The sequence below is a fragment of the Rhinolophus sinicus genome, linkage group LG09, assembly GCF_036562045.2.
Source record: "Rhinolophus sinicus isolate RSC01 linkage group LG09, ASM3656204v1, whole genome shotgun sequence".
Taxonomy (NCBI): domain Eukaryota; kingdom Metazoa; phylum Chordata; class Mammalia; order Chiroptera; family Rhinolophidae; genus Rhinolophus; species Rhinolophus sinicus.
Genome location: NC_133758.1, coordinates 12,915,271 through 12,934,563, shown reverse-complemented (window position 1 = coordinate 12,934,563; position 19,293 = coordinate 12,915,271). Strand labels below are relative to the sequence as shown.

The following is a 19,293-nucleotide window of genomic DNA, read 5'->3' as shown; positions in this document are numbered from 1 at the left end:
GTGTCAGTGGCGTATGTCATTAGCACCTCAAAGGCTTCTCAGAGAATCTATTTTATACTGGCATGAAGCTAGACTCTCCAAGAGCTCATTCCTGGGACCTTATTACCTTGACTTGTAGGTAGAAATGCTTTCACTGAACTCCGCTCCTCCCCAGTAGACACTCTGTATCCCCACCAGTCCCTTCTCTTCATTTTTCCCCAAACATCCTTTATTGATCTCACCTGTTGGATCTTTACTAACACTTGTCCTTCCAACTCCTTCATGGCTCAACTTAAAGGGCACCCGCCTCCTGGCAGCTCTACATCCAACACCCCTGTACCTCTCTTCTCTGAACGCATGTGTCCCGCATTTCTCTTGGCACTGAGTTCCCTGAATTCTTTACATCAGTGGTGGTGCTGGGAGTTTTTCAGAGAAGACTGGGCGGGAAGGCTGTGCCAAGCCGTGCTCACTTCCTCCCTGGAAATCTGCTCTGGCCAAAAGGAGGGAGCTAAGTGGCCGGAGCCAACTACATTTTGTTGCTGCCTCTGATGGCTTGGTCTCTACATTTTTCTCAACCCTACTTGTAAAGTCCTGCGAGGCTTGAGGCCTGTCTTTTCATTTCTTTGTGGTTCCTGCCCAGGATGGCACAACACCATACCAACAATCGGTCCTTCTGTGGATATATGCCTTATATGGATACCTCTGTCTGAACTTATCCAAGATACAGCTTGGATTTGTTTTTCCCCACTTCATTTCCATTTCCAGTCTAAAGGGAGCAGAGGATCCCTTTTTTCTGGAAGAACAATTGCAAGGGCCGTGCACCCATATTACAGATTCAGACAAGCAAAGATTCAGACGTATTCAAAGACCCGGTGGGGGTGGGCAGTGGAGAATGATTTTGCTACATTCCAAAAACCACATCATGAAAATAAATTAATTTCGGATGATGGGTGAATCATTTGTACTGCTCATGAGAAATTATTTGTGCCACAATGTCTGATTGCCCATTGTTTGACCAGCCCCTTTCACTACAAATAAAATGTCTCCAGCCCTAGAAGCACTATGGATTTTCCCATTTTAGTTTTTCCCCAAACAGTAAATCTGAAGTACTATAACAAAACAGCACTTCGGCCCCTAGATGTGTGACCGTGGACACATTTTACCTCCCTGAACCTCCTTTGGTAAATGAGAGTAAGTACAGCTCCTCCCTTGTGTTGACATGAGGGTGAGTTACTTATGGAATGTTCCTGACACAGTACTTGCTCTATGGAATGTGCACAGTCATGGTTAATAACTGGCACCATGGTAGGGGGTGGGCACACAGACTAGCAGAAGACAGAAACCTCTGTCCTCACACAGGTGTGCCCAGGTAGCCAAGGAAGTGAAGAAGAGGGGATCTCAGAGGGAAGGGGGAGAGTAGGGCAAAGGATGCTTCCTGGCAGTGACATCTGAGAGGGGTTTTGAAGGATGAATAGGAGCTTTGGGGAGGATGATGCAGGGTCTGCAAAAGGACATCCTGATAGAAGTAACAGTTTCTGCAAAGCGATGAGTGGAAGAGCTAGGCTTGTTTCAAGGAACTGCAAAAGTCGTTTGGTATAACTGGAATTTAGTTAGAGGGGAGTTGGCAGGGAAGGCTTCACAGGCCTACAACCTGTGAGGCTGCAGAGGGCCACTTGCTTATAAGGGCCCCATGCTCAGTCTTCTATTCTGCAGTTGCCATCATGAAATTATTCATTTCTAAACAAGGGGCCCTGCGTTTTCATTTTGCAGGGGGCCCTGCAAATTATGGAGCCATCTCAGAAACAGATGTGATATATGTTTTGTTAAAAAAAAAAAAGTGTAAGTGTGGGATTACGGGCAGGTTATTCATAGAAAAGGACATATAGGTATTTTTAGAAAGGAGACTCATGCAAGAATTAATATTGGTACCAGAAGAAATCTTGAGGATATCTCCAACGTTAGAATTCAGCGAGAAGTAGTTTTTGGCCTAGTTAGATGTTTTTAAACATCCATACAAATGTAGATACAATACCATATCAGACATTGGCTGATGGTGGGGGATTTCTTTTATCTTAGCTAAGAAAGTATCGTATGTTTAACTCATCTGCTGGTGATTTTTCTCTGAAAGTCTTTTGTGTCCCCTCTCCTGCCATAATTAATAACTGCTTCTTGAATGCTCTCGTGATATCCTTGTAGGTGAGTCTTTCATATTTTCCCAAAAAATTCCTAGAAATTGAATTGCTAGGGCAAACAGTCCATTTTTTATTTTGATAGATATTATTTAATTGTCCTTCAAAGAGTTAACACTAACATTCTTCTTAACTATATGAGATACCAGTTCTAAAACATGCTTGCCAATACAATGTAGTATCAGATTTTTTTCTTTGTATTTCCCCACATTCCTTGTTCTGCCCTATAATATAGGAGTAGAAACTCTGAGATTAATTGATTGATTGATTGATTGATTGATTGATTGATTGTTAAGTACACCGGGTAGGTTACATCAGTTGTCTAATTTGATCTTCACAAAAAGCCCCACTGATGTAGGTGCTGTTATTACCACCATTTTACAGAGGAGGAAACCAAGGTTAAGAAGTTTAAGGAATGTATGTGAGGTCACCTGTCACCTGGGCTTGTCTGACTCCAGAATTCATCCTCTTAATCACAATTCTACTTCTTTTATCTTAAAACTTGCTTTTGCTTATTTACATAAGTAATCCAGGTTTTACTATAGAAAAATGAGCAACTATAGGTAAATGAAAAGAAAACAGCAGTATCTTTAGATAACCCCAATTACCAGTTTGGTGTACATTCCTACAGATTTTGCATATAATTATAAATATATGTGCAGTTATAACTTACAATTATATATTAACTTATTTATAATTACTTATTTACCAAAATTAGATGCTCTTTCTACATATTCTGTAATCTGTATTGTAATTTTTCATTTGGAATATTTCCATTTAAATAAATATTTACACCTAGTGCAATGGTATTTCATTGTATAAATGTAACTTAATTCACCCATTTACCAGCGATGGTATGCATACCTCTTTCCCTACTCCTCAATCACGTTGGACATTTTCATATCTTTTCTTATTATTATCGTTATTTTCATTATTCCTTTTAACACTTGCAATTTGGGACTCTAAATAGGTATCATATTCTATTGTTTAATTTTGAAATCTTTTTCTTGTATAATTTTAAAAAAATTTCTATTACAGTTGACATACACTATTATATTAGTTTCAGGCATATAATTTTGAAATTCTTAATGAGAAAGATTAATTATTTTTTTCCATTAGGTTTCTAGCCATGTGTTTTCCTTTGTGAGTTGGCAGTTCTTATACTTTTCCATTTTTCTATTGATTTCTTATTCTTATTGATTTGGAAGAGCTTTACATATATATGTTAAAGACAGTGACGCTTTTACTGTAACATACATTGCAAATCAAACACATTTTTCTCATTAAAACATATTTCCCCATGTTCTTTATTGAATTTTCTTCTTTGAACACTGGGTTAACCACAGGCAAATTGTAAAATCAATTGAATTTGTCTCTGGCACCCTCCCTTCGCTCCTTGACACTGTCCTTCCCCCCTTCTCTTTGTAAAATTTCTGAAGAATGCCTAACTTTATTAATAGTATCTCTTACAGGTCGTTGTACAGGGTTTTTATACAAAGTAGATTAATTATTAAAAGCCATTTTTTAAATGAAGTTCCTTCACTTACTAGCTGCCTCATAAGATTGTTACAATAGAATTTTTTTGTTTGCCAACTGAATAGCTGGAGTCAGTATAATTTAATTGCATTCTGTTATTTAAACAGAGGTCAAGTATCTCTTCATATGTTCAAAGCCATTTGAATGGTTTTTTGTCTGTGAACAGCCTGTGCATGGTCTTTGCTCATCTTTCTGTTGATAATTAGTCTTTTTTTAACTGACTTGTGAGAGTACTTTATATCTAAGAATAATACCCCTTACCCTTAATATACTTCCCAGTTTATCACTTGTATTTTTATTTTATGATATTTTGCCATGAGGAAAATCTTAATTTGTATATAGACAAATGTATCACTATTTTCTCTTAAGTCTTCTGAGATTTTACACTTTCAGAAAACCCTTCCTATTCTAAATGTAAAGACATTCTCCTGAATTCTCTTTTTATATTTGTATGGTTTTATTTTTTTTCAATATTATCTAAATTTTTGGTACACCTGGAGCTTGTTTTGGTGTGGTGCGCAAGTAAAGGAAACAATTTTTTCTCCCATTTGTGTCAACAGCTAATTATTCAAAATCAAAATTTCCCCACTGATTCAAAATGCCACCTTCATTATAATTTAAATTCTCATCTATTTTGGGTCTCTTTTATGGTTCTGCATTCTTTTCCACTGATCTGCCTATCCATGCACTGATGTAAAACCGTTTTAGTACTGATGGCTTTTATTTTGATAGGGCCGGTTTCTTCTCATTACTCTTGTTTTTCCAAAACTTCTTCGTTGTTACCTGTTTACTTTTCCATAGGAACTTTCTAATGGTGTTTTCTGGTCCCTCTCCACCAAACTCCTGTTGGTGACATGATCAGATTGGAATTTCAAAAAGATCATTCTGGCTGCTGTGTAAAGAATAAGCATTCATGAGGGAGGACCAGTGAGAAATGCTCTCTCAGGAGTTTACAAGAGAGACGAGGGTACCTTGGACTCGGATGGCAGCAAGAGATGGAAGGAAAATAGGATCAAGGGGTGCGGAGGGATAAAACCTGACAGGACTTTGTGACGAACGTGATGTTGCAGGTTAGGAAGAGGCAGGTGGTTTTCTAGTCCTGCCGGGAGCAACCCTAAGATTTAGTCCCATTCTGTAAAGGCTCCACTCTGGATCGACACAAGGATGCAGAGTCAGTATTGGAGTTGCCCTGAAAACCAGGGTCCTCCTGGGAAGACGTGGAGCTCTTCTGTAAAGCGATATCATGGGTTCAGACAAGATACCCTGAAGCGAATTACCACCCCCACCATCCCTAGTGTCAGGAAGACCAAACCACCTTCTAAAGCACTTCACAGGCTGTGGGGTTGTACCCATGACCTCATGGTTCTAAATGGCAATAGTGTATTCTGAGATATTCTGTCACATCACATTTGGGGCCTGGAGAGCCAACTTGTGGTTAGTGAGGGAAAAATATGATACTTCAGTTTTCCTTTCTTCAGTTCCTCAAAAAGTTCCTCAAACAGAATTACCATAAGATTCCATTCCTAGGTATATACCCAAAATAATTAAAAATGGGAACTCAAAGAGATCCTTGTATACCAGTGGTCATAGCAGCATTGTTCAAAATAGCCAAAAAGCGGAAACAGAAATGCTATACGCATGCAATGGAATATTATTCAGCCTTAAAAAGAAGGAAATTCTGACACAGGCTACAACATGGATGAACCTAGAAAGCATTATGCTAAGTGAAATAAGCCTGTCACAAAAGGACAAAAATTCTGTGATTCCATTTATATAAGGTAACTACAATAGGCAAATTCCTAGAAACAGAAAGTAGAATAGTGGTTACCAGCGTCTGTGGGAAGGGGGAAATGGGGACTTACTATTTAATGGATATGAGTTTCTGTTTGAGGTGATGAAAAAGTTCTGGGAATAAATAGTAGTGATGATTGCACAACATTGAGAACTTAACGTCACTGAATTGTACGCTTAAAAATGGTTAAAATGGAAAATTTTATGTCATGTATATTTTACCAAATTAAAAAAAGGATAGATTTTTTTTTTTGTTTTCTTTTCTTAGAATGTGTCATGATAGAGGCACCTCCCCACACCACTGAGACAAAGCATGATCATGCAATGCTGCTTATAAGTAGTATTAGTATCCTGTGACCTAGGTATTACTAAGTAGGCAATATACTCTCTCACCCAAAACAATGCAAAATATTTTGGGAAACAAACTATATAACCTGCATCTCCGGAAATCCCCTCCCAAGTGGCTAACCACAAAGGGAGGAAGCATACCAAGGTGAAACCAAAAGTTTACAGTCAAAACTTAGAGTTCATATTATTTCACTCTATACTAATGAATGCAATGCAGATGTGCATATTTGGCACATTTGATATGATTGGGGCATTTAAGTTTCCTTTGCCTTAGTCTTTCTTTAGTCCATATTTTAGGGACATCCTTCTTCCCAAATGTCTTTTAAAGAAAATAGGTCTAAAGCATTTGATTAAACAGAAGCTACTCACTTGACAAATCACCTGAATATGAAGTCGCCAGAACTAGGCAGTGTCCTTTGAAGAGCTCTGATGACAGCTGGGATTGAAACTGAGTTACTGTTGGTCAAACTCATGTTACAAATGACTGCTGAGCTAGAGATGCTCAAGCTGACAACATTACGTGGATGCAAAAAAATGTTTTGTGTGTTCCAGGGGACGCCCTTAGTGGAATCTGTCATAAAATGTAAGAACATCTATATGAACAAACATTTCCAGAGTGAACAGCAACATGGTATCCAGGAACAGGAAAGCATAATTGAGTATTATTTGCAAAATAAGTGGATTTAAATTATGGTGCTAAAATTATTTGGCAAAATTCCACACAAAAGTGAATTTTTCTAAACAAATGGTCATCATGAGATTAAAGAGTGTGCAAAGGTTCAGGTGTTGGCTCAATGATAAGAAGGAATAAAGAGAATTGCTTCTCAAGGGAGGGAGGTAATAGCCCTTCCAAGTCATTGCTATAGGAGATGAATATATGTGCTGTGAAATCTACAAGTTTGTGGGCATCAATGAGCTGGAAAATGACAAGTCAAAGAAGACAAATGTAACAAGATGTTAAAATGAAATTTTCAGCTGAGGCACCTAAATAGACACCACATTCCATGGAGGTACAAGATTACTTAAGTGCAGGATTTACAAAGCAGGTGGCATAATAAAAAATAATAACCACTACACACCTATTAGAATGGCAAAATCTGGACAACACGAAATGTTGGCCTGTTTGTGGAGCAACAGGGACTCTCATTCACTGCTGGTGCAGCCACTTTGGAGGACAGTTTGGCGGTTTCTTAAAAAACTAAACATACTCTTACCATATAATTCCACAATCTGCTCCTTGGCATTTACCCAAAGGAGTTGAAAGCTTATATGTCCATGTAAAACCTTTCACATGGATGTCAAAGCAACTTTATTCAAAATTGCCCAAACTTGGAAGCAACCAAGATGTCCTCAGTAGGATAAATAAACTGGGGTCCATCCACACGATGCAATACTATTCAGTGCTAAAAAGAAATGAGCTATCAAGCCATGGAGGAATCTTACACGCGTATTACTAAGTGAAAGGGGCCAATCTGAAAGGCTACACACTGTATGATTCCAGCTATATGATATTCTGGAAAAGGCAAAACTATGGAGATAATAAAAAGATCAGTGGTTTCCAGGGATGAGGTGAGGCAATAAATAGGTGATACATGGAGGAGTTTTAGGGCAGTGAAAACATATTGTAATGAGGGATCTATGCCATTATATGTGTGTCTAAACGCGTAGAATGTACAACACCAAGAGTGAATTTTAGGGTCACTACGGACTTTTGGTGATTATGATGTGACAATGTAGGTTCATCATTTGTAACAAATGTATCATTCTGATGAGTGATGTAGATAATGGGGAAAACTATATGTGTGGGGACAGGGGTATATGGGAAATCTGCATCTTCCTCTCAATTTTGTTGTAAATCTAAAACTGCACTAAAAAAATGAAGTCAAAAAATACTATTACCTGTTTGGTTATCCACTTGGAAAATAAAATACTTATTAAAAAAAAAAAAACCCTACTGGGTGATTTGCTAGTTAAAGCATTGACAGAAAGATGGTGTGAAGTTAGACCCAGTACCTAGAGGGACAAACTGGCTTCGGCAATGAAGGGAATCAGACTATGCCACGCCAAAATATGTCACTTTGGCAAAATGATTATTTTAAGTTGAAGACATTTGAGATTCAACAGATGCAAGGATGGGAGGGTAGCCTTCTGGGAGCTTCCCTTACCTGATTAAAAGTACAGTGGTACCTCGGTTTTCAAACGTCTCCGTTAACAGACATTTCAGTTTACAAATGCTGCAAATTTTATGGATCTATGGTACCATTAGATAGTAAAATTCATGCTAAATTTGCAGTTTTAGGGGTTGATTTTAAAGCTTTGGAACAAATTAATCCATTTTGCATTACTTTCTATGGGGAAACCGTGCCTCGGTTTTCGAACGTTTCAGAACTCGAATGATCTTCCGGAACAGATTACGTTCGAAAACTGAGGTACCACTGTATTAATTCGTGGGAAATATGGCTGCCATAAATTCCTCTTCAGGGTGGATCTCCCAGAAGGGAGAACGCAAATATAACCCCAAATCCCTTCTCCAGGGGAGAGTAATGACCCTGAAGAAGACTGAACGACCACTCAGACCTCATACCTATACAGACAAACATTATCACAAACTTTATTATCGCTCATCTGTTCTCTTAAAAGCTTATTTGCCTATCCTAAAGAAACCTATTTGTCCTTCCCATAAGAAGCCTTCCCCCACTTTCTTCTTCTAACTTGGGTATATACTCCTTTAACTCTCACCATTTAAGAAGCCAGCTACTGCCTTTGAGGGTTCACACGTGCATAGGAAATAAATCTTTCCCCCTGTTAACCTGTCTTTTGTCAGTGTACTTCACAGACCCCAGGTACTGAACCAAGAGGGTAAAGGAAAAGTGTTTTTTCCCTCCCTTACAGCAAAAAGGGGAATTTGTTGGCTCAGCCAACTAACCTGCAGGAAAGGTAGACGTGCGCGCGGCCGCAGGATGACCACAACCAGGGCCTGCAACACCACCAACCCTTTCTCCTTCTCTCATTTCTGCTTCTGTCAAGGCACCAGTCACTCTCTCCCACCACAGACTGGCTTCTTCCACAAAGCCGTGCAGACATGGCCTCCAAACAGCTCTGACTCGTACCTCACAGTTTTGCCACCTGAGATAGCCTGAGACCCTCTTCATCTGGTTGAAGGTCAGAAACCTCCAGGATTGGCCAAGCTGGGGAACATGACCACCTCCAGCCAATCCCTGGGTTAAAGAAGCAAATTCGTAAGCAACTGGGGGTTCCCACTGAACCACACATTGAGAAGCAGCATTTCTGAGAAGAGAGTGCCACTCTAGGCAGATAAAACAGTACACATCCACTGCACAGTCCTTCCAAACACCACTGTGAATGCCTCAGCCAGGCCCTCTGCATGGCTCCCTTGGCATTCTAAATCCTCACCCCTTGGGCATCCTACATCCCTGCATTTCTCCACTCACATTGGGTTGGCGGGAGGGCACGGAAGCGGTAGAATCCTGCCAAGAGTCACAGCCCGTCATCTGGAGCCGTTTTGTAGATTGTCGGTGCTCAGTTCCCAGAGGGCTGGACCCTTCTCTATTCCATCTTCCTTTATTCAATTTCAGGAACAGTACTGGACAGTATTCCAGACTCCCATAGTGCCTACCACATAGCTGTGAAGGCTTTCTCCCCACTCTGTACTCCCTTGATTCAGTGTTATATATCTCAAAAACCCAGACCACAAACTAAACTGTGCCATGCTCCTCCTCAGAGTAAATCTTGGATTATCAAATTACGGGGAGTGGGGAAAGATCAGCCCTTGTTTCCCCACCCTGCCCACTGCCGTCTCTGTCTTCATCTCCCCACTTGGGTTAGTTCCCCTTCGACTGAGACCCACCCTGCACTGTTACCAATGAAGGAAGGTAAGATTAATGACTCTAACTGTGAAGACTGTGCCTGCCTCACCCTTCAAAGCTTCAGGGAGATAAATTTAGACATAAAACAGGAAGTAATTCTCTGTGTGGCTGAGAGAGATCTAAGGGAAGTTATTTCCCCAAGATATTTTAAAGCTAAAGTGTGGGGGAGCATTTCTCAAACATCAGCATGGATCAGAGTCACCTGGAGGGCCTATTAAGCCGATATTGTTGGGACCATCCCCAGAGCTTCTGATTCCCAAGGTTTGGGGTGGGGCCTGAGAGTCTGCATTTCTAAAAACAAAGCTGCTGCTGTTGGTCCAGGGGTCACACTTTGAGAACTACTATAGTAGAGGGTCAAGAACAGACAGAAAACCTCTCTAGGCCACAGAGCTCTCATCTGACGTTGAAGGTGTTTGGCTAGACTGGCTAAGGATCTCTTTAGAGCTGACATTCCATGATTACAGTGTTAAATAGGAGACTGCCTGTGTCCTTGTGTCGGGCTATTCTCATTCTTATTAATAACCTTCTAGGATCAGGAATGATGGACTCAGAGTGGAAGGAATCTGACCAATGAAGGCATAACTATTTCCTGAGTAATAAGATACAATTTAATATTTTTTAAAATGTGACAACCATGAAGAGTCTGAGAAGGTCCCTCCGTCAGAAACCCCAGGAAACTGAGAACAGGTCACCCTTGGTGGCATTGGGAGAGCCAGTATTAATGGGTTTCACCACCTTTGTACCTGAGTGTGCTCACCTGCAAAAGTCATGGCATCATTTACTGGAAATGGTCGTGGTTGTCACATTTTTTAAAATACTAAATTATACCTTATTACCCAGGAAATAACCATGCCATCATGGGTCAGATTCCTCTCACTCAGAGTCCACCATTCCTAACCGTAGGAGGTTATTTCTGTTTGTTCCCGACCCATCTCTAGGCCTTTTGATAGGAGTCTCTGAAAAACTACTGAACTACATACTCCAACAGTACAGAAATTCTAAGGTCTAAAATGTTGCTTTGTCGCATTTTCCATGTTTATATAATTTATCTCCTCAACAAGATCATAGGCTCCTAGAAAACATGGGTTCTGTTTTATATTTTGACCCATCAGCTGTGTCTGAAGGGATAGTGAGGACCGGGAATCCTGAGTCCCCTTGTCAGTATCAGCTTGGTTCCCAAGGGGCGTATGTGTGAAAGAGGGAAATGTTACGCAAGGCACAGTGCAGACAAAAGTACTCTCTACCAATGAGTAAGTCATCAGCCAAAATCCTTTTGGTAGAATTCTACCATGATAGAATGGCATAGACTAGTGGGAACCACTACTTCACCTCAAGGCCTAGAGCAGAGCTGGCCTCATCAACTGCTCTCTCCACACTTCCTGTCTTTTAGGGGCCACCCTGATCCCGTATTGCCTTTCAGCTGCATGTCTAAATCCCCACACCACCCCTGGTCTAGTTGGCCTTGGTCCCAAGCTCCTAGGGCTGGAGTAGGGTGTTCCCGAACAAGACAGCAGGATGCAACAGGACCTAATAAGCAGACTAAGCCAGCACTTAAAACACAAAAGAACAGAAATACAAATATCAAGGAAAATAAATGTGACAAAAGATTCGCTGAAGGCAAGTCAGGATCAAACAGGGGATGGTGTATGGTATATGTCCACCATCTTGACGATCCTATAAAGGTAAATGGGCTCATTTTTCATGCACTAGCTCTATGGTCTCTTGGTTGGGGTGCTCTTAATAGCCCTGGCTCTTTGGAATCCTGGCTGAATAGGTCAGCTTGAAGCCCTGGAATTCAAGTGGGGATTGGGGATAGGGTGGCGAGCAGTGCCCTTGTTAGAAGCTGGTAGGAGCTGGATGCCTAGAAGAAGAAGAAAGAGGCTTTCTCCCTTAAGAGTGAGCCTAATTGATGGACCACCCCCTTCACCTGGTCCCTCTACTGGTCTTCTTTGCTTCTCCCACTTTTAACATTCTTACTCTATGAGGGGAAAGGGAAAAGAATCAAGTAGCCTCAGAGAATTTGGCCCTTTGACCCTCATCAGCAGCTCCTTTCCCCACTATGCCCTTGATTTCATCACTGACGTACAGAAGTACTTCTTTTCCAAAGGCAGAATGAAAGGCAGAGATCCTAGGCTCTCCCTAGAGTAATGGTTCTCACCTAGACTACATATTAGAATGAGATGGGGAATTAAGAAAAAAAATCCCAGTAACCAGAAGGCATCCCCAAGACAATTAAATAAAAATCTTGGGCGTGAGACCCAGACATCAGTGTATTTTAAAACTCCCCAAATGATTCTAAGTACAGACCAGGCTGAGTGCCACGGCCCTGGAGATTAAGTGTCCCTTCTTAAGCCTGGCTGCGTGTTAGAATCACTTGAAAGACTTTAAAAACCACCGTTGCCTGTGCCTCACCCCAGACCCATTAAAACCAGAGTCTCCAGGGATTGTGGCCCAGGTATCAGTATGTTTTTAAGGTTCCTGGAGTGATTATTTTGTGTGTGTATGTAACATAAAATTTACTGTATATAACATAAAATTTACCATTTTAACTTTTTAAAGTATGTAATTCAGTGGTATTAAGTACATTTACAATGTTGTGCAACCATTGTCGCTATTCATTTCCAGAACTTTCCCATCATCCCAAATAGAAACCCTACACCATGAAACACTAATTCCCATCCCCCTCTTCTCCCAGCCACTGGTAGCCTCTATTCTACTTTTTGTCTCTATGAATTTGCCTCTTTTAGATAACGCATATACGGGGAATCATACAGTATTTGTCCTTTTGTGACTGGCATATTTCACTTGGCATAATGATTTCTAGGTTCATCCATGTTCATAGCATGTGTCAGAACTTCCTTCCTTCTTAAGGCTGAATATACATACACACCACCTTTTGCTTATCTATTTATCTGTTAATGGACATTTGGACTGTTTCCACTTGTCGCTGTTATGAATAATGCTGCTAGGAACACTGGCGTACAAGGATCTGTTTGAGTCTCTGCTTTCAGTTCTTTGGGGTATATACCCAGAAGGGGGATGGCTGGGTCATATGGCAATTCTATGTTTAACTTTTTGAGGAATGGTCACACCCTAATATGATTCTTATGTGTGGTCAGCATCCCTCTGACATCCTAAGAGAGTACTGATTGGTAATTGGTAAATGTTATTGAATAATTTCTTCATTCATTGCGTTGTAGGCCAATGCAATTGTTGCTGTCACAGAGTCACACGACTATTGGATGGATTAGGGTAGTTAGTACTCTTTTGAAAACCCCAATAAAGTATCTCATGGTCATGAGAATTATCACGTCCACTGCCATTCCTCCCTTCAGTGGAAATGTGTCCCCAGTGATTTGTTAGTACTGATCGCTTAAGTATCAGAGTTTCTGAATGGTTTGCTTTGTGGCTAATAAGTGAGATCTGATTCAAGACTCTTCCTGTCCTAATGCCATATCTATCATGATACCTAGTAGTATTCCTGTGCTCAGATACGTCTCCTTAAATAGGAAGGAGAGCATGTTGCACATACGAATGTCTTCCATCTCATAAAGCGCTGCTAAACTGTCTGCTGATAGCATCAGGAGAGTTCCATCGTATGTGAGGAATTTTTTTCTCTTGCCGTTCCATCTGGTACTTTCTCCTCAGTAAATTCACACTTCCTTCCTGCTGCCAACGGATTACTCACCACTCCTTTTCCTTGCCAGAAGCAGAGAGTGAGTTTAGTCTAACTTGTACTCTAAGCACTGTAAGGAAAATTGACAATGACTGAAAAGTAAAAGGTATCTTAACTAGCTCATCTATCTGGGTTAATCTATGACTTTCATTGTCTTTGATTTAGCTATTTTGCAACTCTGATAGAAGTTGCAGAAAACTGACAGCAATACAAACCATTCATAATTATAAGTAAATAAATTATTTCAGGTGGAGGATTAACTGCTTCCCTTCCTCCACCGTGGAAGAAGTCAGTTTTGCAGTTATTAAGCTAATTCATTTCAGCATCCTCCTGGGTTTACATATTTATCTTGTCTTTGGATTCTCCTTTGAAGTGGTTGTAACATCTTTCTGGTTCCCTTGTTCACTAATGTGTTAAATAAAATCTTTGACACGTGTTCAGTGTACATTTGTTAAGAATCATGATTTTAACTTTCTTTGAAAAAAAAAAAACTATCCTTTCCAAAATCCATAACACCATCAACATCAAATGCTGGCCTAGTTGTGGAGAACAGTAATTCCCATTGCTGGTGGGAATGCAAAAGGGTACAGCCACTTTGGGAAACAGTTTGGCAGTTTCTTACAAAACTAAATATACTCTTACCATGCAATCCAGCAATTTCGCTCCTTGGTATTTACCCAAAGGAGTTGAAAACTTATGCCCACACAAAAACCTGCACATGGATGTTTATAGCACCTTTACTCACAGTTGTCAAAATTCATAAGCAGCCAAGATGTCTGTCAGTAGGTGATGGATAAATAAACTGTGGTACATCCGGACAGTGGGCTATTGTTCCATGCTAAAAAGAAATGAGCTCTCAAGTCATGAAAAGACATGGAATAACCTTAAATGATTACTAAGTGAAAGAAGCCAATCAGACAAGGCTGTATGATTCCAACTATTTGACATTCTGAAAAAGACAAAAATATGGAGACAGTAGAAAAACCATTGGTTGCAAAGGGTTGGGAGGGCGGAAGGATGAATAGAAGGGGCACAGAGAATTTTTAGGGCAGTAAAGATACTATGCATGATGCGGATACATGCCATTCAATATATATTTGTCTACACCCATAGAAAGCACACCACCACAAGTGAACTATGTAAACTGCGGCCTTTGGGTGATTAACTAGGGCCTTTGGGTGATGAACTAGGGCCTTTGGGTGATGAACTAGGGCCTTTGGGTGATTAAGATGTATCGATGTAGGTTCATTCATTGTAACAAATATACCACCTGGTGGGGGACGCTAAAAGGAGAGGCTATGAGGGCAGAAGGTATATGGAAAATCTCTGTACCTTCCCCTCAATGTTGCTGTGAACCTAAATCTGCTCTTTAAAAAAAAAAAAAAAAAAGCCTTAACAAAAACAAAAAATTTAAAATCATCCTTTAACAGTATTTGGCATAGCGCTTGGCACAAGGTAGACATGCAATAAATATTTGTTAATGATTGAATTAATTAATTAACTAATGGATTTAAACAAGTACATAAGTTCTTGCCACGGATGATTCATTGTGAAGGAAGGATGTGAAATACTAGTGTGATGCTTAGGTACTATTCCAAAGTTGAAATCAAAATGGGAAAGTACCCCTAATCCTTTGGGAGATGCCAGCAAGAAGGGGCTGTAAGGGATGTGGAGATCCTGTGTCTGAGAGAGGACAGGCTGTGTCAGAGGCCATGAAGGCTGCTGGCGTGGAATCATGGTAGGAGCTAAGCAATGCCATTTAAATCAAGACTCCTGTTTCCTTTCCCTCTGCTCTAGACAGAGCCCAAGACCTGCAGGTTTTCTCCTGCACTGGGCCATCGAAAACTGATCCAGGGGCCAGCCCGGTGGCTCAGTCTGTTGGAGCTCCATGCTCCTAACTCCAAAGGCTGCCCACATGGGCCCTTAGGCTCCCAACCACAAGGTTGCCAGTTCAATTCCTCGAGTCCCGCAAGGGATGGTGGGCTCTGCCCCCTGAAACTAAGATTAACATGGCACCTTGAGCTGACCTGCCTCCCGGATGGCTCAGTTGGTTGGAGTGCGGGGCTTTCAACCACAAGGTTGCTAGTTTGATTTCTCGAGTCCCTCAAGGGATGGTGGGCGCCCCTGCAACTAGCAATGGCAACTGGACCCTGGAGCTGAGCTGCGCCCTCCACGACTAAGACTGAAAGGACAACAACTTGACTTGGAAAGAAGTCCTGGAAGTACACACTGTTCCCCAATAAAGTCCTATTCCCCTTCCCCAATAAAATCTTAAAAAAAGAAAAGAAAGAAAAAAAAAGAAAACCTATCCAGATATAAAATAATATGTCACTCTGGCATTTTTAGTTAGAGTACTATCTATACAGAGACTGGGTGAAGGGAAAAAAATCTATGAGTCAGTTTCAAGACTTGTGTTTTGAAGATTACATCAATGGATTTCCATAGAATGAAACCACAGCTTCCTGCCAATTGTCTGGATTCACAAAGATCTATGTCACTTTTAAATAATGAGGAAGAACTCCCAAGTATATTATCTATAGACATGCATGAACTTTTTTTTTTTTTTTAAGAAGGGCGCAGCTCACACTGGCCCATGCAGGGATTGAACCGGCAACCTTGGTGTTATCAGCACCACACTCTAACCACCTGAGCTAACCGCTATCCCCTTGACATGCATGAACTTTTAAGGGGCATTTAAAAGCCAGCTCTCCACTCTGTTTTTCTCCCATCTTTATACAAATGGTTGATATGTAGAAAAGGAAGCTACATTGCTGTTTATTATATATATGTGTGTAATTTAATTCTCACAACAATCCTTTGAAGCTGAGGTACTATTATATCTTCCGCTTTTTACAGATGTGGACATTGAAGCTGAGAGGTTAAGTGACTTACTTACTTATAAGTCATACCACTAATAAGTGGCTGCATCAATATTCAAATTCTGGGCAAACTCTACAGATCACATTCTTGCTACCATACATACTATTATGCCCCATAGAGACCCACAGAAGTGAAATTGCATAATAAAAATAGTAACATTTGGTTGGGAGGAGAAAAAGACCAGTCATAAAAGGTAATGTCAGCCCAAGGTAGAGGCTGGAGTGCGGTGAATGCATAGGTTATAAAATTGCTAGGCGGATAAAAGGATCTGGACTAGAATGAGATAAGGAAGGCGCTTGTCTTAGGTGTCTTGGAGTCGATAGGAGAAGCAAGGGAGGAGGTGGGATGCCCCTGATCAAATTGGGAAGGATACTCACAGGGTACATAGGTACCCACTTTAACCCATAGGCACATACGAGAAGCTATATCAGCAACACCTTGCATATGGTAGACTTAGAAAAAGGAAGTCTGTTGAATCTCAATTTTAAAAGACTAGAAACTAGACTCATAAACGAGACCAATAAAGACTGGAAGCCTTGATTTCCATAATTGATCCATGTAGTTAATAGACTCTCAAAATATTTGCTCAATGATTGAGGACAAAACAGAAAGGCACTGGAAGTGACTGGGAAACGTTTACCACGGCAAACTGAGTATGAAGCAAGCGTTTGCATTTGCAAGGATAGTAGCTATTAGTTATTATGCACTATGTATGAGCCAAGCAGAATAAGTGCTTGATACACATCAACTCCTTTAAATCTGGTAACAACTCTATATATACTATATTTTCAGTCTCATTTTAACAGATGAGACAGAGAATTAAGTCACGTATTCAAGGTCATAAAACTAGAATCGAGCAGCTTTTTCTGGACCCAGAGGTGGTGCAGTTCGCCATTATGCTGCGTTCTGAACTCCGAATTTACACTGCACGGAAAAGTACACCAATGGCCTGTGCTAGAATGTGGTGGAGACTGTTATGGGGCAACTACCTCCCCAAAAGGTAGAGAATTTGGGTGTCCAAATTATTGCTACCAAAAATCCTGCTGTCCTGTGGATGAAAAAGCTGATGCACGAGAAATTGGGCCAGGAAGCCTTGTGTCTGGGTGCTACCTGGCTGGTCACACTTTGTTCAGTTGCTTGCTTTTGTCCCAAACGACCCTATAGTTTTCAATGGGACAACGACCTTGAATGTCGCTAAGCTTGGGAAAACGAGCTTAGGTGCCGTCTGCATTTATCTCATCTATTCTGGACCCTGCCAGGGGAGGATACTCTCTCTAAGGTTGCCTGCTTGGATTTATGAAGATTGTGGGTGGCAGTCTGACTTGGAGGAAACCAGGCGATTCCTGCTAAAAACAATCACTTCCAACATCTCATTCGTTTTAAATAGGCCACAGCCTAGCTAAGAAAAGAAAAAAAGGCATAAATTTCGGGCAACTGCCATTAAGCATCCGGATGTCTGGCATCACTTCTCTTCACAACGCACACACATCAATCCCTCAAACAAGGAAGCCTGCACTGAGGTTGCCCAAGGCGGGCGCCGGTGGCGTCGCCCTGCGCACTGAGTCAGCGGAGCGCGGTCCCGGGAGCCGGCGGCCAGGCACCGGAGAGCTGCGTGCTCCCGCGTCTGCGTGCGGCAATCCTCCTCCCACGGCCTCGGGAAGCCCCGACGCCACAGGCTTCCTCGCCGTAGTGGAGCCGCCCCGGCGCAGTTCCTCCGCGGCTTCCTCCTACAGCGGCAACCACCCAACCCTTCCTGCTCAGCCAGGACTCCACCTCCCCAGGTTTGAAGCGCGCGCCTCCAGGAGCGCAGAGGCGGCAGAGAGGGCCAGGCAGGCGCGCGGCTTGTGCGCACGCGCGCGGTGGGCGGCCCCGCCCCCGCCTCCAGGCCCCGCCTCCTCGGGGCGGCTGGCGCGGCCGGTCTGCCCGGCTCCTGTTTGCAAACCTGTCTCCCGCGGGGCGGGGAGCGGAGCTTCCTCATCCGAGTGCGGTGCAGCGCTGCCGGATTAGTCCTTCCGCCCCTGCCTCCGCGGTGCCCAGGCGAGCGAGGGGGCGAGCGGAAGGTGCGCTGGAGCCGAGACCCGCGATGTGGCCCGCGGGAGCCGCGGCGGTGGCGGGGTCGCCGGCGCGGGACATGTCGCGGTGCGTGGATCTGCTGCAGGCCCTGTCGCCCCTGGCCTCGCAGCCGCCTCCGGCCGCACCCTCGGGGCCGCCGCTCCCCGCTCCGGCCAGCGCGACCCTCAACCGCCTTCCGGAGCCGCTGCTGCGGAGGCTTAGCGGGGTCTTGGACCGAGCGCCCGAGGGCCGCGGTTGGAGGAGGCTGGCGGAGTTGGCCGGGAGTCGGGGGCGCCTCCGGCTGAGGTGAGGCGCCGGGGGAACGCAGGGGTGGGGTCACGTGGGGTGAACTTGGGCTCGGGCGCGACAACAGTGTGGGGGGCACCCTAGTGGGGCGGTGGACGCTGATGCTGGAGAGCATCGGGGCCACGCGAGACGGCCAAGGACAGGACGTGGGGACAACTCCAGTAATCTTCCAGAAAGAGAGAGCCTTCACCCAGAAAAGCCCTGGGAATTCGAGAGCTTGGATGTTGAACCCCGGTGTTCACACCCTTCTCCTACGCTCCTCCCCGTGAGCTGAAAGAGAAAAGCCGAGGTTGACCTAGGAGTATATTGAGAGAAGGAAGGCTGTCTGCAGATCGTTGTGATAGGGCAGTAACTCGGAAGGACCTCAAATGCAGACTAACGGGACATGGGACACAGACCTGAAGACCTGAGGAAGGGTAGCAAGAAGTGCATGCAGGTAAAGAGATAATGGAAGAGTTTGGGATGCAGGAGCGCATGAGTTTTTATGTAGGGAGAGGAGGATGGTGGAAAAAACAAACTAAACTCTCCATCTTCCTCCATCAAACCTACTTACCAAGTTCTTTTCATGACTTCGCTATGAACATGTGTAAGTAAAACTGTTTTCCTACTACCAGCCTTGGAACCGCTGTGCTAGTGGTTCTTGAACTTT

The 19,293-nt window shown here is 42.7% G+C and overlaps 1 protein-coding gene across 3 annotated transcripts in view; it reads left to right on the top strand.

The window, feature by feature from the left end:
- Positions 1-19,293, top strand: part of MALT1 (MALT1 paracaspase) — a 121,322-nt gene that overhangs the window by 51,163 nt on the left and 50,866 nt on the right. Inside the window, exon 1 of one of the 3 annotated variants that reach the window (XM_019729280.2) lies at positions 18,164-18,644. The exons of 1 other annotated variant lie outside the window; for it this stretch is intronic. In XM_019729280.2, coding sequence (XP_019584839.2) covers positions 18,370-18,644 — 275 coding nt within the window. In that variant the 5' untranslated portion in view covers positions 18,164-18,369. Of the gene's footprint in view, positions 1-18,163; positions 18,645-19,293 lie in introns of those variants that run through there. One more of the 3 variants, XM_019729281.2, reaches the window with a different exon arrangement.